The sequence below is a fragment of the Octodon degus genome, unplaced genomic scaffold (genome assembly GCF_000260255.1).
Source record: "Octodon degus isolate 3935 unplaced genomic scaffold, OctDeg1.0 scaffold00010, whole genome shotgun sequence".
In the NCBI taxonomy this organism is placed as follows: Eukaryota; Metazoa; Chordata; class Mammalia; order Rodentia; family Octodontidae; genus Octodon; species Octodon degus.
The window spans coordinates 8,986,808-9,013,727 of record NW_004524586.1 but is presented as its reverse complement, the minus strand read 5'-3'; the positions used below and the strand labels follow the sequence as shown (position 1 = coordinate 9,013,727).

General features: G+C 47.5%; 2 protein-coding genes, 1 non-coding gene and 1 pseudogene across 4 annotated transcripts; 1 reads left to right on the top strand and 3 right to left on the bottom strand.

Annotated features, from left to right (window-relative positions):
* Positions 1 to 88: 88 nt before the first annotated feature.
* LOC101581853 lies at positions 89 to 3,965 on the bottom strand (annotated as a pseudogene).
* Mtg1 (mitochondrial ribosome associated GTPase 1) lies at positions 3,547 to 21,587 on the top strand. 2 transcript variants are annotated; one of them, XM_004625712.2, is made up of 11 exons: positions 3,547 to 3,717; positions 5,133 to 5,197; positions 7,070 to 7,174; positions 9,115 to 9,195; positions 9,902 to 9,958; positions 10,198 to 10,288; positions 12,190 to 12,251; positions 12,726 to 12,822; positions 13,433 to 13,514; positions 20,635 to 20,747; positions 21,301 to 21,586. In XM_004625712.2, exons 1-11 carry the CDS (start codon positions 3,609 to 3,611, stop codon positions 21,438 to 21,440), a joined length of 1,002 nt encoding a protein of 333 aa, XP_004625769.1. In that variant the 5' UTR covers positions 3,547 to 3,608; the 3' UTR covers positions 21,441 to 21,586. The 2 variants fall into 2 exon arrangements, with proteins under 2 accessions (XP_004625769.1, XP_023564646.1); XM_023708878.1 differs by lacking the exon at positions 9,902 to 9,958 and having other exon boundaries at positions 21,301 to 21,587.
* LOC111815042 lies at positions 18,144 to 18,250 on the bottom strand. The gene has a single exon (XR_002819855.1). It is a non-coding gene; the product is annotated as a U6 spliceosomal RNA (small nuclear RNA).
* Positions 21,588 to 21,782: 195 nt separating the features above from the next.
* Sprn (shadow of prion protein) lies at positions 21,783 to 25,950 on the bottom strand. Its single transcript, XM_023709016.1, has 2 exons — positions 25,873 to 25,950; positions 21,783 to 25,082 (listed from the first exon to the last, which is right to left on the bottom strand). Exon 2 carries the CDS (start codon positions 25,071 to 25,073, stop codon positions 24,612 to 24,614), a length of 462 nt encoding a protein of 153 aa, XP_023564784.1. The 5' UTR covers positions 25,074 to 25,082; positions 25,873 to 25,950; the 3' UTR covers positions 21,783 to 24,611.
* Between the last annotated feature and the right edge of the window lie 970 nt (positions 25,951 to 26,920).

Here is a 26,920-nt window from a genome sequence, read left to right as displayed (position 1 = left end):
AAACACCAAATTTTAAAATCTAAGTCATTTTCTTGAAAACCTTCAACAACTTCCCTCCAAAACAAAATAATGATGTTCATTCCTCCAAAGGTCCAAATTTAAGTTCTATCAAAATCAAAACAAATGAAAGGTCCCACACAGAAATAAAAAGTAACTAAAATCACATTCTAGGGGGTCAGTGCATTTCACAGTCTTTGCTGTGCTGTCTAATTGTCCTTCAGCTGAATTTCAAAAAAATAACACCCTAGTTCATCAGAATATACATTTTCCATTTACTTTTTTAAAAATTAAAAAATAAGAGCAAACATTAAGAAAGTCACGATCAACTGCCTGACTCATTTGATGGCGTGTACAGCATATGCAGGTCAGGAGGGCTATCTGCAGCACAATTGTTGGCGTCTTCAGCTTCAGGGTTTAGCTTTCTTCCAAACAGTGTAAAAGACCCACAATTCCAAGTATGAAGGGACACAGACGATCTCCTTGGAGAATTCCACAGGACAGTACAGGTGCCCAAGCTGTTCTTCATAGAGCGACAGGGCTTCTGTCAGATTGACACAGTTCCCCTGTGTAAAGTACTTCCCATCCTGTTTCAGCACTTTCATTGAGAGGTCAAGAATCAGTCTGAGAAACTCCCATGTGGAATCTTCTTCTGGAGACGTGGAGATTGGAACAGCGGTCAAATCATTAATCACATAATCAAACTCTCTCCCCTCTTTGGCGTACCTCTTCAGTACTGGAATACAGTCTTCTATCAGAACCTGATAGCAGTCTCCTTTGAGATTGTCTAAGACGTCGCTACACGTTTTCCGCATGTATTTCTTACATGCATCGATCACCATTTGGTCAATCTCTACCATAGTGACCATCTTTGGTTTCAGTTTGACTATTTCGCATAATATTCCTCCATCTCCGCCGCCCAGAATCAGTACGTCTTTGCCAGTGTAATCTTCTTTGCCGCTGCCCATGATGGCCTGGGTATATGCCAGATCACTCTCTGCCAAATTAACATCCCCACTAAGGATGAGGATATTTCCAAACTGCTTTGAGTGTAGAATTTTAATGTTCTGATAAGGTGAGTCTTCCTCATACACTACTTCATCTATGTCATACTCAACCAGACGCCCATCAGCTGTAGGCCAGTACCTGTCGATGGCCCCTCCTCGAATTATGGCTGGCAAACGCTTCATCCGCCTAATACCGGCCTGACTCAATTCTTTCATTCTCTCTTCTATTTTGTTCAAAAGATGATCAATTTCTTCTTTGCGCTGGGTATCGCTGTCGTAGCTCTGAAGGTCCAGCAACACCAATCCATGTGGATAAATTCTCAAATTGGCAAAGCTGCCATTTTTGTCTGTGTAGGTTGCTAGATAGCCATGGTCCTCCCAGGTATGCACCGACTCCGCCATGCCCTGTTCCTGGAAAATGGACTGTAGACCTTTTAGGATGGTCTCGCCATCAGCTTTGGCGCCGAGCATGAAGTCGAGCGTGCTGTGCCGTGCTGCTGCCACAGTGAGGCGAGGTCCTGGGCCATGCCTGGGGGAGGCGGCTGCAGAGACAGGGGGGCCCCGTGGCATGTCAGGCTGCGGCCGGAGGGGAGGGCGCTGTGCCTATGTTGCTCTTTTTTTTTAAATATATGTCGACCTGTAAGATGTCAGAGGAGTTCTTGGCCCTGCAACATTGAGGAATGAAGTTCAGATCCAAAGAAGAAATAGAAAGTTTTATTGGAAATAAGAAGAAAAGAACAGCTCCTGGATTTCCAAGGGGTATCCTGAATGGGGTGACCACTGACACACTTTGTCAGGGGTAATTTACATAGCAAAGTCACAGCGTGGGTACAAATGGGTCTCACTACAATCAACTGATGGATTATACGTAGTCATTTAGCTAATATTGATCCAATAGGGAGGCAAGGCATATGCCAATCAACATTAACTTTAGCTTATCTATACTTCTAATATAAAAAGAACAAGAGTTTGTTTTGTTTTTGATAAAGGGTCTCACTAAACAGTTTGGACTGTATAGTGATCCTCCTGACTCATCCTCCCTAGTGCTGGGATTACAGGCTTGTGCCATCACATCTGGTTCCAGGGCCGGCACAGCATGTGGTACCCAGGATCAAACTCAGGACCTTGTGCTTGCCAGGCAGGTGCTTATGCCACTGAGCTATCTCCCTAGCCCAGAGGGATTTCATTTTTTTTTTTTTTTTTTTGTTCACCCACCTAGATGTCTGATTCCCATCTGGACTGGGTATAACAAATGATAGTATAATCTCAAATTGCTGTTCATCTCAGGGAGGCATGCAGACCTGGCCACCGTCACCTTCTTCAGATGCCGTCCCCCGCACCCAGTCCCTTTTGATGTACACTCATCTGCACTGCTCCCTCTGGGGCCGTCTCTGTCTGACTGCCTATTAATTTTTTATTTTTATTTTTTTGCGGAACCGGGGATTGAACTCAGGCCCTTGTGCTTGCCAGGGAAACTTACTCTACTGAGCCATCTCCCTGGCCCCTGCCTATTAATTTTTAACTTTGCTTCCTATAACATTTTCACAGCAGAAGAAACAGAACACTTAGCCTTAGCTGACTGACCAATGCCACAGCTGCAGTACGAGTCTGAACCGTTCTCTGAGTGCTGAGGGTGGTGGAGGAAAAGTGGGTGCAACCGGAGAGTGGCACTCCAAAGGGAGCTGAGGGACCCCAGAGCGGCCTGCACCCCACCCTTGCACTCCGTGGGCTGCTGAAGGGCTCGTGTAGGGAGCCCCTGGCTTCTGCACCGCAGGATAGTCTTGTTTCTTGCCCCAGCTGGGCCCAGGCTCTGGTTCTGGTTCCTCATGTTGGAAAGAGGCCTCAGGTGGCTGCTTTAAGCCTGTCTCATTCATCCCCAAAACTGCTGGGCCCAGCAATCCACCCCAACTCTGCTGGTCTCCTTTCTTCTCATTCTTCAGGTCTAGGTTCAAACCGCCCTTCCGGGGCCTGCTGTGAACCCATACCCCACCCACCTCCCAGTCTGTCCCCATAAAAGTTGATGTCATCTACCTGAGATCTGTAGAATGCTTTCTGCTTGTGTCACCAGCTTGGTCATCCGGGATGGAATACCTCTTGATACGTGGGAGAAATCCAACTGGGTTTTGTTGTAATTTATGCCTTCCTTCAAAGGCAAAGGTTTTTCTTGAGATAGGGAGTTTCAACAGTCCGTGTTCCTTTGGGAGATGTTCCTGTTTCTAGAGACGGCCCTAGGCTGTTCCCTGTGTGGGAGGTCCTGAATGGCGCACGTCAGTAAAGTTTTATACGATACTAAGCACATCCCCACCGCCCAGGGCTTTTAGGACTTACGATTTAACGAATGTTGACGCTCCGATTTTTTTTTTTTTTTAAACCGCGTGAAACCTCTGAACCCTGAGACCGGACTGACCGCGCAGGTCCAAATTGGTTCTAGCCCCGCCCCGCCCCGCCCGCATAGGCCCCGCCCACCCGGCCCCGCCCCGCCCCACGCAGAGGCGGCGCTTTGCGCACGCGCGGCTGCGCACGCACTTGCGCCGCGCCGAGCCCGCCCCGACCGGTCCCGTCTGGAAGACCCTACGCTGCGGAGCGCTTCCGGGACGCGGCGCCATGCGGCTGTTTCCGCGCGCCATGTGCGCTTCTGTGGCTGCCTGGCGCCAATGCTTTCCCTTACACGGCCGCGACGTGGCGCGGTGGTTCCCGGGCCACATGGCCAAGGGTGAGGTCCGGCGGGAGGCGCAGTCCGGCCCCCGTCCTCGTCCCCACGGTCCCCCCAGCACGGCCTCCGCGGCCTCCGGTGCGGCGTGTACTTACTGCTACACCGAGGCGGAGTAGGGGTGGGAGCCACCGTCTCGTCGTAGGGTCTCTTGCTGCTGTTCTCCCGCGCCTTTAGCTTTCCCTAATCCCGCTTTCCTCTGCCTCAGCGTATTTGGGCATTTCCTGTTACACGCCCACTCTAAGCCCAGCCGGCACGGTCAGGTCCCGGGCATCCAATCGTCGGCCGGGTTCGGCTGGGGTCCCGCGGGTGGGCCGGCTGCAGCCCTGGAGCTGTCCAGTGTGTACCTAATGAGGGGCGGGGGCCGTTGCTTGCGTCGGTACAATATCGGTGACGTAATCTGTTTGTAGCCAAGACCCAGGTGCCTAGAAATGGAGTGTTTGCTCAGAGTCATCCACAAGCGATGTCGGGACCTGGTTTACCGTGCTCATGTCCCTTTGGACCACGTTTGAGTGTGCTCCAGTCAGATGTATTTTAGGTTGCTTCTGGTGGTGTGTCATTCCTTTTTTTTTAATTTACTTTTTTCTTTTGGTGGAACCGGGGATTGAACCCAGCCCTTGTGCTTGCCAGGCAAGCTCTTATTCTACGAGCCATCTTCCCGGCCCCTGCAGTGGCATTCCTTTTTTTTTTTTAAATGTGTTTTGTACTCTATTTATTGATCTGTATCTTTGATAGTTAACTTTATGAGGTCTTATGAGATAAATGGAATTTTTTTTTTTTTTTTTTTTTTTTTTTTTTTGCGTTACCGGGAATTGAACTCAGACCCTTGCGCTTGCCAGGGAAGCGCTTATTCCACTGAGCCATCTCTCCAGCCCCCAGAGATAAATGAGTCAGATGCCGACAAAAATAAATTGATGGAAATAAGGAAATATACTTGAATATGTACATGTACTAATTCCCTAAAATATACATAAAATTATTATATACTCCAAACATATACTAATAAAAAAGTGGGGAGATACATCACTGCACCAAGGATTTTGAATTAATTACCATTTTTTTAAAAATAGGAATCACAATTTTTAGTTGGACTCAAAAGGCTCCTTTTTTTTTTTTTTTTTGGTGAAACCCAGGACTGAACTCAGGACCTTACGCTTGTCAGGGAAGTGCTTATTCCACTGAGCCATCTCCCTGGCCCCTAAAAGGCTTCTTTTTGAGAGAGGAAGAAATCTAGCAAATTCTCTGTTACAGCTCATGAGCAGAAAAATATACATAACACAGAGTGTGTCAAACTAAGTCAAGCATTCTGAATTTACACTAATATCAAAACTGCAGTGGCATTCTTGACTGGCCAGCTTAAATCTGCTTTTCTGAAAATTTATGGGCTGGCCCCTTAGTGCCCTTCTCCTGTTTTCCAGGGCTGAAGAAGATGCAGAGTAGTCTGAAGTTGGTGGACTGCATCATCGAGGTCCATGACGCCCGGATATCCTTTCATGGCGGAGAAGGAGCCTCCTTCCTACCACAGACTGTTTAGGAGCCAGAAGGAAGCTTTCCTGGTGTAGGACCAGTCAGCTGCTTACAGTAGTAGCAACCTAGCATGTCAGATCAGTGGTTTGCAGTCTGTGTTACCACCTTAGAATTACCAGGGAGGCTTTTAAACACTGAAGCAGAATCTGGCATGGAGTCCAGGCTACACGCTTTTTTAACACTATGAATTGATACATTGTCTGCCTCAGCCTTTTCCTGAGGCTTTCTAATGTGGTCCAGCAATGGAAATCTCAGGATATGAAACCTGAGATTACGTGTTCCTGCCCTCCCACTGCCAGGAATCTGGAAATAGTACAGGATGGGAGATCATTTATAAAGATTTGTTGGAATTTTAGCAACAAAATGTTTCTGAGCGTTTCTTTTCTATACACCATAAAGCTGTATTTATTCATTTGATATCTCTTGTTGATTAAAAAAGTTTTTGGAACATTTAACTTTCTTTGTACTGGGGATTGAACTCAGGACCTTGCAGTTGCCAGGCAGGAGTTTATGCCACTGAGCTATATTCCCCAGCTTGATCAAAAGTTTTGTTGGCGGGGGCCAGGGAGATGGCTCAGTAGAATAAGCGCTTCTCTGGCAAGTGCAAGGGCTTGAGTTCAATACCTGGTTCCTGGGGGGGAAAAAAAGTTTTTGTTGGCAGTTATTGTTTTGAGACAGAGTCTCGCTATGTAGTTCAGGCTGGCCTACGCTCACTGTGTAGTCCAGGCTGGCCTTGAATTCTTGGCGATCCTACTACCTCAGCCTCCTGAGTGCTGGGATTATAGGGGTGTGTCACCACAATTTATGACTTGATTATCAAAACAAAATAAAATCTGTAGTTATTATTTAGTGTTTGATAAGAGGTTTTCTCGTTTGGTCTCAGGGACATTCTGTCCTGTCATCTCTAGGCAGGAAGAGGGCCCTGTGCCGGATAGTGGCCTCTCTAACATGCCAGGAGAGGAGTCTGAAGGCTTATAGATTTCTAATACATCATGACTGGTGTTAGCTCTGAGGGAAGTCACCTTTGGGTGGGAGATCACGGCCTGCTCAGGTGCCTGGGCTGGGCATGTTTTGGGACTTCATAGAACCAGGGGAGTGAGGGCTCGGGAGGTGAAGATAATACCCCTAACTGGTTTGTGTCATGTGAGGTGGGAACCATTCAGTCCTGGGGCCCCTCGGTGAGGATGGCAGTAAAGAGGCAGTGTCTTCTGTGAAGGACTCTGGGGAAAAATGACTTGCCTGGCTGTAGATGCAGCTGCTGGACCCCCTTTGATGGGCGTACAACATACCTTAGTGGTCTTAGAGGATGAGCAGTACTTTATGATATTCTAGTTAGAACTTTATTGGAGTCACTTTCTTGAATGACCATAGACTTCATTTAAAACTTCTGTATCGGGCTGGTGAGATAGCTCAGTGGTCTAAAGTGCCTGCTTAGGCAAGCTTAGGTGCAGAGGACCACAGTTCCATCCCCAGCACCACGTGCTGCACCATATATATGATAAAAATGACTTGCATGATAAAACTTCTATATCTTGTTAATTAATGACTTAGTTATAAAATCCTCTGAACTTTCTTAGTGCTATCATTCTTGTTTGGTAAGTCATATGATAGCTACTACTCTGCTGGCAGTGGCAGAAGGAGCAGCCTTTCTCTAACTAGAAAGGGTCAGCTTTGTAGATTTTGGGATGGGAAGGTGGAGTGGGCTGGATACTTTTACCTTGACACGGGGCTTCTTCCTTTTTCTTCAGTACCTGACCAAGGTAGAGAAGGTCAAAATAAGTGAACTGATTGGTAAAGTTTTGGAGGAATTTTGCCTTAATGTTGGCACATCCCACTTTCAGGTCGAAATCATCTGTTTCAGGAAACCCTTGGGCTGAAGCCTCACTTGCTTGTCCTCAACAAGATGGACTTGGCAGATCTGACAGAGCAGCAGGTAAGGGTGTTCCCTTCCAGACGCCTGTGGTACATCAGGAGTTGCTCACAGAGTTGCTCACAGAGTCGTGTCCTATTAACTCCCCTACCCAACCTCTGCTTCAGGGATGACTAGGTTTTGCCAGAGCATTCTACTCTGGTTTCATCATGGCATGCTTCCCTTGAACATTAACTTGTGACACAAATGCTCAAAATGCTCAGAGTGGTCATATCTCCTGTGAAAGGTGGTTATTGTGCCACTGGAGCCTGAGTGGTGCCACAGCCATGCTGTACAGAGGCCTTTTCTAAGATGGTGGGTACTCCATTCATATGGCGGCTTCTGGTCACATGGGACCGCTGTGTCTGAGGACCTGACTTTCATATTTACTTAGCTTTCATTAGTTTGAGTTTGAAATGATGCCCAAGACTAATGCTTTAGCCTCCGACAGCACGGGTCTGGCCGGGAGGTATCCTGTGATAGTTGTGGTTCCCCTGGTGTCCACACTTGCCAGCTTGATGCCATGTTTTCAGCTTCTGGCTGCCTTCTGAGCTGGAGCGGAAGGGCTGGGCATGGCAAAGACTCAACATAGCTAAAGGGTTTCACCAGAGTCAGGCAGAATCAGGAATCAGGCACAGATGACCAGCAGGAAAGTTTCCCACGTGGCCCCAACATGAAAGAAATGTGCATTCTGCAAATGTTATTTGAGTGTTATATTTGTTTTTCTTACCTTGCTGTGAGAAGTCCTTTGCAAAGAGTTTTTTTTCATAATTCTTTTTGTCTTTATTTTATTGAGAAAGAAGTAGCAGTGAGACAGTTTCAAAACAGGTTAGTAGGACAGTTACAGTAATACATTGCATTTTGTCATCTTCATAGTAGTTATTCATGTATAAGATGGAGACATGATATCTTGTCTAAACACTATTAGTTCAAAACTTTCTTCTCATTGATCTAACAGAAGGTAGCTGTATATCTATGCTGTTTTTTTATGGTGGCAAATTTATTATTTTTTTTAAAATTAATTTTATTGAGAAACAAATAGCAATGAGAGTTTTAAAACAGGTTAGTAGGACAGTTACATGCAAAGAGATATTAAAGTGTTTAAATTCAAGTCATTTTAAAAAGTTGTTAATGCTGGAAAAGTTGCTTTGCTTAGCAGGAATAACACTTTTAGATTTCTTAGCTGACTGAGGCATGTTCTAGTTACCTAAACCCCAATCACTGGACTCCACCTCAGGCTTTCAGGAAGCTTTAAATAGTAAAGTTTTTGTCAGGAGGATAGTGAAGGCATTTCCTTTTTAAAACCCTCTGGCTATTTAGGATGAAACAGGCTCTCAAACACATGTTTGTGGTTTTCTCTGCATTTACAGTTGTGCTTATTTATCATCACAAACACTTTCAGTTACTTTTACTCCTTGAGACCTGAGTCTGACCAGTGATTGATTATTTCTGTTCTTTCAGTACTAGCTTTTTCAGGCTGGTGGGTCTCTACAGGAGCAGCTACGTAAATTAAAGACTAATCAACCTTAATTACCAGTTTTTAGATAGATATTCCTTCAGTGATTACTATACAAGTGCGTATGTCAGTCAGCAGGAATGACTCAAACTTTAATAGCACAGGAGACATATAGAAAATGAAGTCAGAGATACTAAGTTTTTATCTTGCTTTTAGTTACCCACTGGACATCTGGAGGCCCAAGTTAAGTCTCAGTGCCTTTTAACAAAAGAAGCCTCTACATCCCTGTCCCAGTGCCCTTCCCTGTTGTCCTGTCTGTTGTCAGTGAGGTGCCAGCTGCCCTCAAAGTCCAGCTACTCTCTGGACTCCCCATTGTCTGTGCCGGTGTCTGCTCCTTGCTGCCTAGCTCCTGGAGGCTTTGCTGGTTCCCAGCAGACCAGTGCTTCTGGCTGAGTGTTCCTTTGTGCTCATGGTTTCATTTAGTGTTTTAAACGGGAGTGTCTTTCAGAAAATTGTGCATCACTTAGAAGGAGAAGGCCAAAAAAATATCATTTTTACCAACTGTGTGAAGGATGAAAACATCAAGCAGGTAGGTCGTTCTCTGTTTGTGTGTTGTGATGTTGCTGCTTCAGTTGTTTTACAGTAAGCAAAGCTTTGCAGAAGATCATAGAATTGGCTTGTGTTGCTCAGGGATGCCTGACCTCCTGTTCACAGCCTGAGATAATTTTTGAAGGAGCACAGAATTTTGCAGAAATGATAAGTAGCAAGAACCTTTAGACAGGGCAGTAATTTATTTTTCCTTTTTTTTTAAGACAAGGTCTCACTATGCAGTGCAGGCTGGCCTTGAACTCTGTATGTAGCCCAGGCTAGCCCTGAATTCTCTATGTAGCCCAGGCTGACCTTGAACTCGAGGCATTCCTGCCTTTGCTTCCTGAACACTTGAATTACAAGTGTACGCCCAGCTATTTCCAGTTGTATTTGGTAGGAGTCGATGGTTTGCTACATGATTTTGTAGAAGATAGTTACAATTACAGCAATCTCAAAAGCTGCTCAGAGAAGCCATCTTGTTTGCATGGTGGGATGAGGAGGGACAAGTTCAGGCCAGCCACAGTTCACTTGGACTGGATGTGGAAGACTGCTGTTTCCAGAAATTACAGAAGAGCCATGTTTCTGTATCAGCTGATGAGTGGACTCTGTGATGGGTGGAAAGGGAGACAGTCCTTGATATTTGGAGGTCACAGGAAGTAGGTTGGTGAGGGGTCTTTAGTCTAGAATGTGTGGCTGGTTTGTTGCAGATCATCCCGAAGATCACTGAACTAGTTGGGAGCAGCTATCGCTACCATCGAGCAGAGGTTTGTTGGTGGGGCCTGGAGGTGGGGTGTGGGTGTTCTGGGGTCACCTCTTGTGCTGTTGACCCTTCCAAAGCTGCCAGAGTGCTGAGAACAGTCATGTCGCTCAGCAGGAAGGCTCAGCCTTTGTCCTCGTCTGTTCTATGAGAAGGGCTGGGCCAGTCCCATCAGTTGGCATAACCCCTGCCTATCCTCCCCTTCTCCTGGGCTGTGGGTTAGAGGCTCCTTTCTTGCCTTTGCAGAACATGGAGTACTGCATCATGGTGATTGGTATCCCCAATGTGGGCAAGTCCTCCCTCATCAACTCCCTGAGGAGACAGCACCTGAAGATAGGTACGCCCTCAGCCAGGCTGCTGAGCTCCACTCCCCCAGCACTGAGGAGCACGGTCGGCCTCTGTTGCTCTGACATAGTCCTTCTGTGTCTCGTGTTCTTTTCCATTAGAAGGACAGTTAGTGGTGTCACTGAGGTATGTGTGCTAGACAGTCATTCCTTTTACATTTTATTTCCTTTCTTTCTCTTATTTCTCCTCTTTGCCTTTTCTTTTCCCCTGGAACATGCTAGATTTTTACTTTTCCACTGAGCCACATCCTCAGCTTGATTTGAAATTATTTTGAGATAGAGTTTTGCTAAATAGTTCGGGTTGGCCTTGAATTCATGTTGTAGCTCACACTGGCCTCGAATTTGAGGCGATTCCCCTGCGTTAGCTTCCTAAATGTTATGATCACAGGTGTGTACCACCTCACTTTTAAATCATGTTGGACCATTATTTTTGGTGTTATACTCATCTCTTTTTTTGAGCCCTGGGCCTTTGCACTGAGCACCCAACTCTAATACTTTTTTTTTTTTTTTTTTGCGAAACCAGAGACGAATACTTCTTTCTTTTGGATTAGCTAAGTTGCTCAGGCTGTGTTTGAATTTGGGATCTTTCTGCCTCAGACTCCCCGAGTGCTGGGATTATAGGTGTGTGTACCATGCTCAGCTTAGGCATCTATTTTTTAACATTTTCCTTTACCAGTGTCACTTTTTAAAATACAGTGCTGGGAATCCAACGGAGAGCTTGCTGCATGCCAGGCAAGTGCTTTGCCATGGAGCCACAAGCAAAGGTTTTGTAAATTTAGTGACGTTAAGTGCATTCATGGTGTTGTGCAGCCTTCCCCACTGCTTGTTCTCCAGACTGTTTCATTACCTCAGTCGAACTCTGGAAGTGTAGACAGTACCCCTCTTTCTTCCTCCATTCCCTGGCAACTTCCATTGCCACTCCAACACTGTCAGGTAGTGTACTTACACCATATTTGTCATTTCATGATTGACTTTTTTCACTCGGCACACTGTCTTGGGTTTGTCCATGTTGAAGCTTTGTCAGGAGTACCTCCTTTTTCAGTCTGACTCGCACTCCTGTGTGCATTGGTACCATACTGTGTTCATCTGTGACCGGCTGTTCTATATATTTCTTTACTCTTAACCAGTCTTTTTTATTTTTATTATTATTATTTTTTAAATATTTATTTATTTATTTATTTGTGTGTGTGTGTGTGTGTGGCCAGCTCAGCCCACCAGGGAGCAGGGCTGGCTGGCATGTGGTGCTGGGGGATTGAACCGCGGTCCCTGTGCTTTGCTAAGCTTGTTCTAAGTAGGTGCTTTAGACCACTGAGCCATCTCACCAGCCCAACCAGTCTTTTTTAAAAAATTTTATTTGTGTGTGTGTGTGTGTGGCCTGATCAGCCCACCAGGGGGTGGGGCTGGCTGGCATGTGGTGCTGGGGGATTGAACCATGGTCCCTGTGCTTTGCTAAGCTTGTTCTAAGTAGGTGCTTTAGACCACTGAGCCATCTCACCAGCCCTATTTCTTTACTCTTGAGTTGGTTTGGGAGTAGGTTGGGCAATGTCCTTGGCTCATGCCTTGAGCTGGGTTCCTCGCTGGGCAGCTGCAGCCATTAGGCCCAGGCCCTGCAGGTCAGGCCTGCTGTGAGCAGTGTTGGGAGGCAGGTGTGTCTGGGAGGGAGGGAGCAAGGACTAGCAGGTGAAGTTTGGCCATTTGTTGAGCCTCTTGGCCTCTTTGCCTGCGCTTTTGAAAAGTGCCCCTGCTCTGAGTTGTTTGTGGCTGAACATGGGATGATGACAGTCTTTGGAGTTTCTGTTCTGTTTGCCAGATGTGCTGTCAGACCTGTCTGTTTTGTTCTGTGTTCTGCAGCTGTGTGTTAATGAGCATTTGATGTTCTCTTGCTGTCTTACAGGAAAAGCTGCCAGAGTGGGTGGTACACCTGGGATCACCAGAGCTGTAACATCCAGAATTCAGGTAGGGTTCTCGTTAGGCATGGCTGTTGCACTGCCCAGCACGGTGCAAGCTCTATGCCTGGCACTGCTGAGCTCCCCCTAGTGGCCCCTGCTTCCAGCTGTCTTGTCTTTTCTCCATTGGTGATCCTGCGCCAGCACTGTCCTTACACAAACCTGTGGGGGAGGCAGCCATGTTCCCCATCATAAACCAGGGTCAAGGTCAGACTGAATGGAACCCACCCTCCACCTTTTCCCTTTGGCTCTCTATAGGACCTGGTGCTTTTCTTTAGTTTCCAAATTATGTGCAGTTTAAATCCTGTAGCAGTACTAGAGCTTGGTGAAAATGATGACCTTTTTGGGGATTTGTTTGCAGAAGCTGCCTTAGAGCCATTGGAGGGGGCCCCTATTCAGCCAGAAGACTGGTGTGAGGAGATGCCCTGAGGCCAGCTGGGTGGGAGACTGCGTCAGGATCTGCTGGTATCCTCTGCTTGCACAGGTGTCTGAGCGGCCACTGATGTTCCTGTTGGACACCCCTGGGGTGCTGGCTCCTCGGATTGGAAGTGTGGAGACAGGCTTCAAGCTAGCCCTATGTGGTGAGCTATGGCTGGGGTGGGTGTCTCTCAGTCCTTCCTTTAGGGCTCTACTGCTGAGCTGGGCATGGTCTTTAGGCACCTTAGAATTGTTACTACCTTTCCTCTGGCTGTTGCCTGACACTGTTGCCTGTCAGGCTTAGTGAGGAAATAAAATAGTGTGTACATGCTGGTTTAACTCTGCCCTGTAAAATGGCTTTTATTCCCATACTTGTTCATTCTTTTACCTGTGGGTCGACAATGGGTTGTTTGTAGACCTCAGGTAGTATTAAAAATAAAGCTTCTGGAAACAATATATATGTAAGTTATTTACATGGTACAAGGTCTCACTATGCAGAGCTTAGACTCATAGTGATCCTCCTGTCTCAGCCTCCCCAGTGCTGGGTTTACAGGTGTGCACTACCACTCCCAGTTTTGCTGGCTGGCTTGGTGCACCCAGAAAGATCAGGCTGCATGGGCAAGGCACACGCAGACAGGAGGAAACCAGGCTAGTGCTACCCTTCAGGGAGTCCTGAGCAGTGAAGTTGTTTATGGGCCAAAACTACGAGGTGCAAGCTTGGCAGGGGTGCAGATGCTAGCTGTCTCCTGCTCAGCTCTACTACATGTCTTCTAGGAACAGTGTTGGATCACCTGGTTGGGGAGGAGACCATGGCCGACTACCTCCTCTTCGTCCTTAACCAGCACCGGATGTTCAGGTGAGTGGCAGTGAGTGTGGGGTGGGTACCTGCTGCTCATTCGTCCTAGCCAAGTATGGCTTGGTAAAAGTAGCATTAAGATATTATAAACATACAGTAATCCGTATGTCCAAAAAGCATATGATTTGCTAAATTTGACAGTAAATGCATATGAGACTCACATAATCAGGTAAATGGGCGTTTCCCTCACCTTGTTTCTTGGAGTTTATATTTGCCTTTCCCTGTTCCTCCTTGTGCTCAGGCAATTGTCTGCTATGTGTTGCTAGGTGTTTTCATTTTCTAGAATTTAATACCAGAGGATTTGTAAAGTTTGTATCCTCTCATGTAGCTTTTCTCCCTGAGTGTGATTGTTTTGAGATTCATCTGTGTTGCTGTAGATACTGGTGGCTCATTGTTTGTTATAGCTGTGTAGTAATTCATTATTTAGAGTTACTGCAGTTTGTTCATTCTTTTACCTGTGGGTGGACAATGGGTTGTTTGTAGACCTCGGGTAGTATTAAAAATAAAGCTTCTGGAAACAATATATATGTAAGTTATTTACATGGTACAAGGTCTCACTACGCAGAGCTTAGACTCATAGTGATCCTCCTGTCTCAGCCTCCCCAGTGCTGGGTTTACAGGTGTGCACTACCACTCCCAGTTTTGGTGGCTGGCTTGGTGCACCCAGAATATATGAAGAATTCCTAGAACTTGAAAATAAGAAAAAGCTGGAGATGCAGCTCAGTAGTAGGGAGTATGCTTGGAACAGTGAGCTCCAGTGTTCAATCTCTAGCACTAAAAACAGTTTCAAAATAAAACAAAAATAGATTAAAAAAAAAATGGCTGGGGAGATAGCTCAGTAGAATAAGTGCTTGCCTGACAAGCACAAGGGCCTGAGTTTAATCCCCGGTTCCACCAAAAAAACCCAAAACACAACAACAACTAGATTTTGAAACATGGAAACCAAGATTTGAAGAGACATTTCCCCAGAGAAAATAGATAGGTGCACATGAACAGAGGGGGGCATGCGGTACTGGGGATTAAACTTGAGTCCTTGTGATTGCCAGGCAGGCACTTAGACCACGGAGTGATCTCCCCAACCCATTGTAGAAGTCTTTATGTGACATGATCTTTCATTTCTTTTCAAGAGAGTAATGACTGGGGTATGGAGTAGATGTATGCTTTAACTGTTCAAGAAATAGCTAAACTATTTTCCAAAATAGTCATACTGTTTCATATAAACTAGCAGGATGTGAGAGTTCTGGTTTCTTAGCTGGGTGTGGTGGTGCATCCCTGTAATCCCAGCACTTGGGAAGCTGAGGCAGGATTGTGAGTTCAGGGTCAGCCTAGGCTAGATAGGAGTTCAAGGCCAGTCTGAATTACATAGCCAGACCTTATCTCAGAAAAAAAAAAAAAAAAAAAAAAGATTTCTGGTTTCTCTATGTCCTCATCAACACAGTCCAAATTTAACCTAGCAGGTATTGGGTTGTTGTATGACAAATGACGTTAAGCCTCTGTTCATGAGCATCTATCTGTTTTCTCTGGGGAAATGTCTCGTCAAGTCTTGGTTTCCATGTTTCAAAATTTAGTAGTTTTTTTAACCTAATTTTATTTTATTTTGAAATTTTGTTTTTAGTGGTAGAGATTGAACCCTGGAACTCATTGTTCCACGCGTACTCCCTACCACTGAGCTGTATCTCCAGCTTTTTCTTAATTTTATTTATTTAGTTTTAAGTATTTAGTTCAGGGTCTACAGGGTCTCACTACACAGATGAGAATTGTAGTCTCCCAAGAGCTGGGATTATAGGCACTCACCACTATGCCTAGTCTCAGTTGCCGACTCAGTGTACCCTGGGAGTAAGGCTGGCATGGCATGCAGGGGATCAAACCCTAGTCCCTGTGTCTGCCTAAGCAGGTGCTTTAATCTGCTGAGCTATCTGGCTGGCTTGGGGGGCAGGCAGTCGGTGTCTTTTTTTTTTTAGTTTTTATTTTTTTTTTTTATTATGTATGTGTGTATTTTGTACAGGGTCTCACTATGCAGTTCGAACTCATAGTGATCCTCCTGCTTTCAGTCTCCCCAGTGCTGGGATTGTGGGCACGTACCACAGGGCTCGGACTGGGTTGCAGGCTCAGGGTGCCTGGGGGCGGAGCCAGTGCACAAAGGCATGGAACCCAGGTTCCTGCTCTTGCCTAAGTGGGAGCTTAGTCCACTCAACTATCTCATCAGCTCTTGAGGTTTTTTTTTTTTTTTTTTTTTTTTTTTTTTTGCGGTACCTGGGATTGAACTCAGGACCTTGTGCTTGCCAGGCAAGCACTTATTCTACTGAGCCATCTCCCTGGCCCCAGCCCTTGAATTTTTTTTTTTTTTTTTTTTGGAATTGGGGATTGAACTCAGGGCCTTACACTTACCAGGAAAGCGCTTATTCCACTGAGCCATCTCCCTGGCTCAGCCTTTGAATTTTTAAAAATATATTCTTGATAGTAATCCTTTCAGGAACAGCTGACAATTTTTTTTTCCACACCATAGATTGTCTCATTACCCTGTTGGTGGCTTTTCTTGCAGTACAAAAGCTTGTTAATAAGATGAGGTCCCACTTGTTGATTCTTTGTTATAGTTCCTGTGCAATTGGAGTTTTGCTTATAACTAGTGTCTTTAAGAGTTCTACCTAATCTACTTTTCAGCAGATTTAGTGTTTCTGTTTTAGTATTTAGATATTTGATCTGTTTTGATTTTAGTTTAGTGTTGGTGAAGGACACAGGTCTAATATTAACCTTTGAGATGTAGAAAGCTGTTTTTTCCAGCATCCAAGTCATGGATTGTGATGCCTCTGCTTGCTTTCTTGTTGTTGTTGTTGTTTTTCATCTTTTTTTTTTTTTTTTTTTTTTTTTTTTTTTTTTTTTTTCTGAGAGTAGAATATTTATTTTGGAAGAAAGCTTCTGTCTCAGGTAACGCTACCCTCATTTGCAAATTGCTTCTTTCCTTGCAGTCTCAGTCCTGTCTTAGTGTGCCCCAGGGGTGGAGCCGGCAGGCTAGGGATCGAACCCCAGCCACTGCATCTGCCTAAGCAGATGCTTTAATCCACTGAGCTATCTAGCCAGCCCATATCTTTTTCTCTTTAAAAAAGAATATTATTTTACTACTTTAAAAAATTATTCTTTTATTTATTTGATTTCTAAGTAATTTTTAATTTGGGACATAATGTTTATGCATTTATGTTGATATAGGGGGATGAAACTCTCAATCTGAAAGGAATTTAGGATGAGTTTGTGTTCTCTAAAACCAAAGAATGAATTTTAGGAACACATGGAGGTTAAGAGCATATAGTTATTGGGGGAAAGAAAGCTTCTGTCCAGTAGAGGGACAGAAGGGGGCCCAAATGGGTTGTCCCCTGCAACCCCCCCCTTTTCTTTTTCTTACCCAGAATTGCCTTTGCTACTCTAGGTCTTCAGGAAACATTTTTTGAATACTTTTTTCTTTCTTTTGAGATAGGGTCTTGCTGTGTAGTCCCATTGGGTCTTGAGCTTACTGTATAGCCCAGGCTGTCTTTGAACGCATTGTAATCCTCCTACCTCAACTTCATGAGTGCTGGGGGCTTCCAGATGTGCACCACCACATCAGGCTTTTTTTTTCCCTGTATTTAGTACAGGGTCTACAGGGTTTCACTACGTAGATTGGACTCACCGTGATTTTCCTGTTTTCAGTTTCCCAAGTGCTAGAATTACAGGCAGAGCTACCACGCCTAGTCTTAATCCATCTCAGCGCACTGGAACTGGAACGAACCCCGGCCATCGTGCTGTGCCTTAGCAGGTGCTTTAGTCTGCTGAGCTATCAGGCTGGCCCTTCAGGCTTACTCTTTTTCTCCTTTGCACCTTTGTGGGAAATCAGTGGTACTGCATATATGGCTCTGTTTGTGGATCTTATTCTTCCTGTTGCTTTGTTTGGTTGTGTAGGTAACTATAGCTTTACTTATAGTAGGTTCTTTACAGGAAGTTCTTTAGTTTCTATTACACTTCCTGCTTTTAGGGCTGGGTTGTACCTCAGTGACAGTGCTTTGGGCTGGCATGTGCAAGTTCCTGGGCTTGGTTCTTACTATTTCTTCCCCAAATTGCTTCTTTCCTTGCAAGCAAACAGATTCCATTAAATTTATAGTGAGTTTGAGGGAGAATTTAATATCATAACGTTATTTTGTGGGTTTTTTTTCCTTTTTGTTTTTGTCTTTTTGAGACAGGGTCTCACTATGTAGTTCAGGCTAACCTTGAACTCACTTTTGTAGCCCAGGCTAGTCCCAGATGCATTTTTTTTTTAAGATGGTGATAGTTTTATTTATTTATTAATTTTTTTTATTTTATTGAGAAATAGCAATGAGACAGTTTCAAAACTGATTAATAGGACAGTTTCAATAATTTGTACATTGTACATTGTTATCTTCTTAGTGGTTATCCATAGTACAAGATGCAGACAGGATATCCTGTCCAAACGCTATTATTGCAAATGCTTCTTCTTACTGAATTAAGCGAAAGTAGCTGTATATCTATCCTAACCATTCTGCATATACAGATACAAAATGGTCATTCCTTTGTATCCCCTGTTTTTGTTTAGTCCTGTCAGAGCTGGGTATACCATTGGCATCTAAATACTATAGGTGCGGAAAACATATGGAACGCGTCACAAATTTGTGTGTCATCCTTGCGCAGGGGCCATGCTGATCGTCTCTGTATTGTTACAATTTTAGTATATGTGCTGCCAAAGCAAGCACTAGTCTCAGACTCGTAATGATGCTCCTGGCTTAGGGCCAGGAAAATAACTCAGTAGAATAAGCGCTTGCCTGGCAAGCATAAGGGCCTGAGTTCAATCCCCAGTTCTGCCAAAAAAAAAAACAAAAAAACAAGTGATACAGAATTTCACTTAACAAAGTAATATTAATTTCACAGTATTTATTGTAATACATAATGTTGTCTTCCGACTAGTTATTCATATTACCAGATATATGCATGTAAAATTGTAAAAAGAAATGTATAATTGAAAAAAGGAGACAGAACAAGTTGTTATCTGCTCCTGTCCACAGACCAGCAGAAATGCACAGTATAGTTGTCCAAATCATCCTGCTTACATATGTAGCTATATCTCTTTCCCCCACTCCCTCTCCTGTCCTTCTCAACTCAGTAATTTTCCTTTTGAATAAGTTCATTCCCTTTTCCCAATATCTGTTGTACCCTTCAGATTTGAATATTTCTTTGATTCTGCCTCATCTCCTTTGTTAGCTTGTTACCTGTGACCTTTTTGTGTGTTTAGGGTTTCCAGTGTTACCTGATGTGGTAACCTTTTAGCAGTCAGTTCCCACATTCCTCCTTCTGACCCTTGTGATACAGTCATCACACATTTTACCTTTGTGTCTTACAAAGTTGAGAGCTGCTGGTCCTATCTTTTGCTTATATAGTTTTTTTTTAAAGGAAATTTAAACTGTAAGAAGAAAACCTTGTATTTTTACTAGACCTGTTAACATTTCAGGTGCTGTTCATCTCTGTGGAAATCCAGGTTTCCTTCCACCTGGCATTTTCTGTGCCTTTCACACCTGCTGTGATGCATGTTGGCTGTGGTGTGACAGGCCTGCTCGGATCTGCTCACCTCTCACCCCGGTTGTGGTCTGGGTTGGTTGTGACCTTTCATCCCTGTTAGTGATGCAGATTAGCTGCTGATACTCACCTGTGTCATGGTGCGGGTCTTCTGTGATCCGTCGCCTCTGTTGTGGTGCAGGTCACATGGTCATGGGTCTTTCATTTTAGCCTCTGGCTGTCTCAATATTTTTTTTTTTTTTTCAAAGTTTTATTGACAAAGAGATAGCAATGAGACAGTTTCAAATCAAATCGGAAGGACAGTTTCAACAAATAATACACTGCATATATTCTTCTTAGTGGTTAATTGCTGTACAAGATGCGGACTTGTGATCCTATTCACAAACACCATTAGAACAAATCATTCTATTCATTAAAAGAATCAATATTTTCTTTTTACCTTCATCTGAAAGTGTTTTCCCTGCACCTGAAATTCTGGACTGACAGGTTTCCAGTGCTAGAGAGGTGCAGCTCAGCTTGTCCCTGGCTTGCCTCTGCTGGGGTGTCTGCTCTCCACTGTCCTTGTCCCTCTGTCTTTGTAATTTCTGATTGCTTTTCAGTATGTTTGCTTTGAGTAGTTTGGTTATTCTGGCCCTGGCATGGTGTTCTTCATGTTTCTTGTGCTTTCAGTTTGTTGAACTTCTTAAAGTTGTGGCCTTGTGATTTTTTTTTTTTTTTTTTTTCTAATCACATTTGGCTAATTTTGAGCCATATTTCTTCGGTTCCCCCCCTCCCCGCATTGCCTAGAGCTTGCGTCACTGGCTGCCAGGACTCTTGGCCTTGTGCACCGAGATTTCTCTCTCCTGCTCGGAGTCTGTCATGGTCTTTGTAGGGTCTAGTCAGCTCATCCTGTTGGTCCTTAGCGCTCTTACCTCTGGGAGAATCAATTGTGGATCACATATAGCTCTCCCTGTTTGTTCTGATCTGCTTTTCAGGCCTGTTCATTTTTAATTTGGTGCAGACTTTTTGGATTTTCCCTTGTCGAATGCTTCTTTTTCTTATAAGAATTGTTTTGTTTTTATGTTTTTTTGAGATAGGGTCTCACTAGGTAGCCTAGATGGCCTGAGGCCATCTTTTAAAAAAAAAATCTTGTTTTTATTTATTTGGTACAGGGTCTCATTGTGTAGCTCAGACTCCTAGTGATCCTCCTGTCTCAGCCTCCCCAGTGCTGGGATTACAGGTGTGCGCCAACACGCCTGGTTTCAGTGGTTGGCTCAGTGCCCAGGCCGGCACAGCATGTGGTATGGGGCATCGAACCCGGGACAGGTGCTTAGACTGCTGATCTGTCTCCCCAGCCCCGAGGCCGTCTTTCTGCCTCAGCTTCCTGAGTGTTGAGATCATAGTTGAGTACCACCACATCTAGCTTCGTATAAGAAGTTTTGAGATTTGGTACAGAGACAGCACATTGTTTGGAGACAGCATGGCTCTTTCAGGAGTCCGAGTGGCTGCCCATCCTGGCAGATGTGGGTGGGAGGCTTTCTCAGGCATGGTGCCTCTCAGAACTTTGAATGGGCCCTTGTCTCTGCAGGTATGTGCAGCACTATGGCCTGAGCGGTGCTAGTGATGACGTAGAGCACGTGCTGAAGAGCATAGCTGTGCGGCTGGGGAGGACGCGGAAGGTGAAGGTGCTCACTGGCACAGGTGAGTGGGCTGTTGACCTGCACGGGGCCCTCACCCTGTTACCTGGCAGGCCCACTAGCCACCCCAGACGAGGGAGGGAGATGGGAGATGTGGAGGCGAATGTGCTGGTGGCTGTCTTGGGGTTGGGGCTGGGAAGGGAGCTATAGAAGTTTCTAGGAGGGAGGAGCCTACAGTTCAGAATTAGAGGGTGAGTCTGGCCCTGTTCCTCATACCTTGGCAGTGTTAGGTAGATGGGATGTTTTTTCCTAGGTACTTGATATTTGAGTCCAGGGCTTTGTGTATGCTAGGCAAATGCTGTACCACTAAACTACACTCTCAGCCCTTTAAAAATATTGTAAACTTTTGATAAGGTCTCACTAATTTGCCTGGGCTGGCCAGGCAATGCAGTACTGTCAGCCTCCCGAGTAACAGGATGACCGACAGGGATGTGCCTGGATTTTGTTCTTTCTGCAGATGCCTATTCTTCAGGCTTTCCAGGTGCTTGCTGTCGGGTGTCTTAGGGCAGGGCCATCTTCTTGGAGGTACCTTCCTTACCAGCTTCTTTCCTTCCTAGGTGATGTGAATGTCATCCAGCCCAACTACGCTGCGGCAGCCCGTGACTTCCTCCAGGCCTTTCGGAGTGGCCTGCTGGGCCCCGTGATGTTAGACCGTGACATCCTGCAAGGCTGTCTCCCTGCTGACTCAGAGCCCTGAACTTGCTGGGGTGGGTGTGTGTGGCCCCCGGACGTCATGCAGCCAGAACATTTGAAGCTGGATTCTGCCTACCTTTTTCCAAAAGTTCCATGCTGGTCCTCATACCCAGATCCTGCTCCAGAGGCATGCTGTGCTCTCCCACCCACCACAGCCAGCCTTGTTGTGGGTCCTGCTCAGTGTCCTTCAGGGAGAACCTAGTGCTGTCTCAGAGGAGTTAGCTGTAATCTTAGGTTTTAAAAATGAAGATTAAAAGGGCTGGGAATGTAGCTCAGTGGCCTAAATCCATGCCTGGCAAGCACAAGGTCCTGAGTTTGATTCCTAGTACCCAAAGAAAAAACAAAAAATTAAGATTAAAATAGCCAGGTGTGGTGGCACATACCTGTAATCTCAGCAATTGGGAGGCTGAGGCAGGAGTGTTGCTATGAGGTACCCCATTGCTGTGAGTCTCACTATACTATGAGCCTGGGCTCATAGTGAAAACAAGGCCAGCCTGAACTACATGGAGAGACCTTGTCTCAAACAAAATTAACAAAAAAATGAAGAGTCCCATTTCTTGTTGGCCCTTTTATTTGTATACTCAGTACCTTAGGCCCACATATTAAAAGCCCCTCTCACCACTGGAGGCTGGGAATGGGCAGGGTAGGAAGTAGGGCTCTCGGCTGCCCTACAACCCTGCAATGAGGAAAGTCCTGCTGCCAGTACAGGTTTATTTCACAGTCACTATAAGATGTGTGTACAAACAGACAAGGGGTTGGGAGTAGTGGAGCCCAGAGACTGCCTGTGTCCCCAGTGCTCTAGGGTCCTTGATTCTTGGCAGGCTGCTGGGTCACAGCTCAGCTGTGGGTAAATCGGAAGGCTGCAGCGTGGAAAGCACCTCCTGGCCAACTGGACAGTCGCACTCAGCTTCAGAGGAGCCCAGAGGAGGTGCCAAGGGCCTGTCCTGGCATCATGGTCATTGTTAACCCCTGCAGGTTCCAGTGTTGCTGTTGCAGCTGCCTTCTAGAGAGAGGGTTAGATTGGAGCAGACAAGAGGTGCTGTTGGGCTGGAGGGATTGGACCTGGTCAGTACCTCCAGGGTCCTCTGTCCAGTGGTAGCCTGACCTCATAGCTGCCCGAGTGTTGCCGGGGCCACAGTGCTTGGTTAGCCCTCTTGCTGTGAGGAGCTGTTCCTTCACTGGTGCCTTCTGATAAAGTCTCCATGTGTGACTGGCCTGCCCTGAGATTACCCCCTCAGCACTCTGCTTCCTGCTGGCCCTCATGGCCAATGAGCTGTGGAAAGATTTGTGGTTGCGCCAAATGCAGCACACACAAGAAGTCAGGTTCCTGTGCAACATAAGCATTGTAGAGGGATGTTTCCATGAGGTCTGAAACATGATGAGGCTCCGGTGTTCTGTGATACGAGAGAGTCTGGTCCAGTGTAGTCCATCTGGTGAGAGAGAAGCCAGCGGGCTTTGATGGGTCTTTGAGACTCAAAGTAAAAGGTGTCTCATCTGCCTTTGAGGCCTGCAGGCAGGTTAGACCATGGCATGCTGGGCTTGGTCTGGACAGGACGAAAGCATTGGGCTGCCCTGAGAACAATGGCAGTGTGGGCAAGAGGCTGCAAGGGGCCGTGTCTTAGGACTTACTGCTCCCCCAGTCTAAAAGCTTGGCCCACGGGTTTCCCAATGGCCTTAAAGCCTGCACCCTAACCAGGGTAACCCATGGCCATGTGGCAGCTGGGGAAGTGCTGGCCTCGGCGTTGTGCCTCTGTTGGGTGCATATGTTTCTTGATCCAGGGCCCAAGGTTGGGCTCCAGGGCAGTCCAGCTGCAGGTGAGTCTCAAAAGAGCATTGAGGGGCACCAAATTCTGGAAAAAGTCTATAGCCTGGGTAGTTGGTTGTATCATCAGAGCTAGAGAACTTGGCAGAACCAGCAGCCCCTGAGCTGGGTTCATAAGCACTTGGTTGCTGATCCCTGGAGAAACGAGGGGCCAGTCTATGCTTGAAGGGTGTGAGAGCTAATGGCAAACCATTTTCAGGACTGCCTAGTGTCCCCTTGAAGCTGTTCTGGGTGTCAGGATTTCCTTGAGTACCAGACTGCCCTAGGTAGTCTTGGAGGGAGCGCAGGCTTGCTGAGATACCTAGCTGTACCTACTGGGGCTGCCCCCATCCCTGTGGCAGCCTTCAAGGATCCACAGGCCATGAGTCTGATGAACTGTTGCCTCAGTTTGTTGAGCAGAACATCAGCTGCCACTAGCACCACACCCTCACCGATGTTTCCGAGGTAACATCTAGCCATTGGGAAATGGCTGCTGCCCACCAGAAAGGTGAGGCTGTTGTAGCTTGGCCTGTGCACAGTGGGGGCTCTCTAGTGGCAGCTGGCAGTTGCTTTCCCTTTGAGCCTCAGATGTGCACCTAAATTTGAAAAGATTGGAATGCTTGTGAATCTCCGCTTGCCTGCCAGTCCTAAGAGTTGAGGGTCTCCTGGGGAGTCTTCCAGGAAGAGGAGGATGTGGTGACTTTACAGGACATGTCCAGAAGTCATGAGAACCACATTAGGCAGTCCTGGGATGGCTGGCTTTCCTGCTTGCAACATTCCTGGGCTGTAGAAAGTTTTCAGGACCTGCACTGGGCAGGTGGTTAGCACCTGACGGTTCCCACATTGAAGCCTGAGAGTACTGTCCTTTTCTCCGAGTCCTGAGATCCTTTGGTCATCCCAGCTGCTTCTGTGGGAGGCCCTTGGCCATGAATCCTCAGTGGCAGAACCAGGCCCACCTGAAGTTGGCCTCTGCCTATGGTCAGCATTGTCCACATCATGATATCCAGTGTAGGCCGTGGGCGTGAGTGGCCCGAATGCGTGGTTTTGGTACCTCCCTGTAGGTGGTGCTGTAGAGAGCAACCTGTACAGTACAGAGTAGCAGGCTGCCAGTCTCTGGGTGCTGGGAACCTTGTCAGCGGGTGGGGTGGGAGATGGACAGGTTGAGACAAGCTGGGGCAGGAGGGTGGACTGTGTCCACAGGTAGGGGAGGCTGCAGCTACTGTCCCCTGGACAATCACCCAGGTAGCCTTAAGACTCATGGGCAATGAGCAACAAAGAGGGGGCATTCAGGCTAGCAGCCTCAGGGGTGGACCTGAGGGGCCTGCAGGGATGGTGCAGGCTAGGGGCTGGGTCTGACCCCTAGCCAAGCCAGGCCTATGGCCACTGCAGCTCCAGGGTGCCAAGGGTGCTGCCTATTAGCAAGCAGAGGGGCATGCCCTGTGAGGGCCCAGCACCCGAAGTCCAGGTCCAGTAGCTGTAGACGCCCCTGCTGGTCCCATTGCCATCAGACAGCCCGCCCTCGTCATCCTCCAGGCCTTGTTCACCAGGCCCTGTGGACCTTCTCCAGCCAGAGCTTGCCACCAGACCTGTGGCCGCTCCTGCTGCTGCTCCTGCCGCTGCCCCTGCGGCTGCCACACGCAAAGACGAGCCTGCAGCACTGTAGCGAGGTGCGGGCCTCACCCGCACCCTTGAGGCCCCACGAGCACCACCACGCAGCCCTCCACGGGCGCTGCCCCGGGCCCCTCCACGCCCGCCCTTGGCCGAGCTGCTGTCACAGAGGAAGGCCACTGTCAGCAGCAAAGCCCAGCATGTTGCAGCTGTCCAGTTCATCTTCATGGGCAAAGCCTGTTGAAAGAGGGTGGAGGGGACTTCAGCTTTGGTAAGAAGGGGGCTCTCAGGGCTTGGGGACAGGGGCATGGCAGGGAACAGGGAGAGGGATATGAAGGCCTGGTAGCCAAGGCACTAGAAGATGGAGTCCTGAGGGCAGATTGAGCCTCAGCTTTTGTCGGGACCTGGCAGTTCAACCTCCAGGGGATCAGGGAGCCCCCTGAATTCTGGGGGACAGCCTGTTTGCCAAGAATGAGGTGGGGGAGGAGGGTACTTGGTGAATTGGGCCTGAGGGACACCTGATGGCCTCTGGCGTGAAATGGGAGGTACTAAGGGAAGATGGTTGAGGGTGCTTAGGTCTGAGGGGAGGGCTTCACATCTAGGGCTCTACACAGTAGTCTGGAAGGCTGACAACACTGGGGGATGGTGGGCATTGTTTACAGAACGCTTTGTTGGGACCAAAACCCCCAAATACCCAGATCAGGTTTGGCATCTTGGACCCTGGGGGAATCCTTTCCTTTCCTGGCGGGGCCAGCGCACACTGGGAGAGGGGCCGGGGTCAGGTCTCTAGGCGGTGTGGAAGATGCGCATTGGAGACGCCGTGCAGCCCCGCCTCAGCAGGCCCAAACAGAAGATGGCAGGAAGATCCCTTTTCTCCCCCGCCCAGCGCCCCACCAACACCCCAGCCACGCGGTCCAGCAGCCCGGCAGGGACCCCGACCAGAGGGACCAGCGGGACAGCAGCTCTGTCCTCCTCCGGGACGCCCTTTGCTCCCAGCCTCCCGTTGGGGTCCCACCGCAGGCCTTACCGCCGCAGGCCTCGGTCGGAACGGGGACCGAGGTGCCGCGCCGGGGGTCCAGCCTAAAGGGAGGATGATCAGCGGCCCCGAATTTGCAGGAGGAAGTCGGGGCGTGGCTGGGCGGTGCGAGGCCTCCGTAGCGAACAGGGGCGGGCAGCACCCAGGGCTCAGCCCTGGAGACAGAGGGAGGAGCGCGCAGCCCCTCTGGCCCGGCCCCTATCCGTGCTGCCTCCCGCCCTCCTCTCTGCTCCGTCCAGCCTCCCCCACCGGCTCCATCTGGTTCCACCTCCCCACATATGCCTCACTCTTCCCTGTCACCCAGGCTCCTAGCACGCACACACCAGGTTGGGCATCATTCTCAAGGCCGTCTGGCCCTCTCTGTGTCCGCTTTTCATCTGCCCACACCCTCCCATCCCCACTCCACTCCATACCCTCGGCCCTAGGCAGGTGGATGTCCTAGCCACGGGGACCACAGAATAGTTGAGATGGGGAGGCAGGCCACCTGTCTAACGCACTGAGGTCCTGAATCTTACTCTCATTCTGAGGAGCTTCCCCATGGATTCTTTTTTTAAAATGTACTTGTAGGGTCTTACTATGCAGCTCAGATTTGCAGTGATCCTCCTGTTTTCAGCCCCCCCAGCAATGCGGTTATCATGCTTGGGCTCAGTGGCCGGCTAGTGCATCCAAGGGGTGGGCCGGCGCTGTAGGTGGTGTCGGGGATCGAACCCTAGCCCCTCCGCTTGCCTAAGCAGGCGCTTAGTTCCCTGAGCTATCTTGTGGGTCCTGAACTGGGATTCTTAAAGTGGTCCGGCTATTCGTACACTGACCACTGTTAGGACCATGCCATGTGGTCCTCTGTGCCACTGCTGTACAGCAAGAGAAATCCTTACTGCTGTAGGCTGAGCTGCTTCCCAGGTCCTGCAAGGCTGCAACAGGGACTGCTTTTGGAAGTGCTTCAGGGAGCCTTCACTCTCTCCATATGTCTCTCTGTCTCTCTCCATCTCTGTCTCTGTCCTTCTGTCTCTGTGTCTCAGTCTCAGTCCCTGTCTCTGTCTCT

What these genes read in the sequence shown, in the direction of transcription:
- Mtg1 (XM_004625712.2), top strand. Translation starts at nt 3,609, where the DNA reads ATGCGGCTGTTTCCGCGCGCCATGTGCGCTTCTGTGGCTGCCTGGCGC. An exon ending in GAGACAGCACCTGAAGATAG is followed by an intron (nt 10,289 to 12,189) that starts GTACGCCCTCAG and finishes GCTGTCTTACAG; the next exon opens with GAAAAGCTGCCAGAGTGGGT. An exon ending in GAAGGTGCTCACTGGCACAG is followed by an intron (nt 20,748 to 21,300) that starts GTGAGTGGGCTG and finishes TTTCCTTCCTAG; the next exon opens with GTGATGTGAATGTCATCCAG.
- Sprn (XM_023709016.1), bottom strand. Translation starts at nt 25,073, where the DNA reads ATGAAGATGAACTGGACAGCTGCAACATGCTGGGCTTTGCTGCTGACA.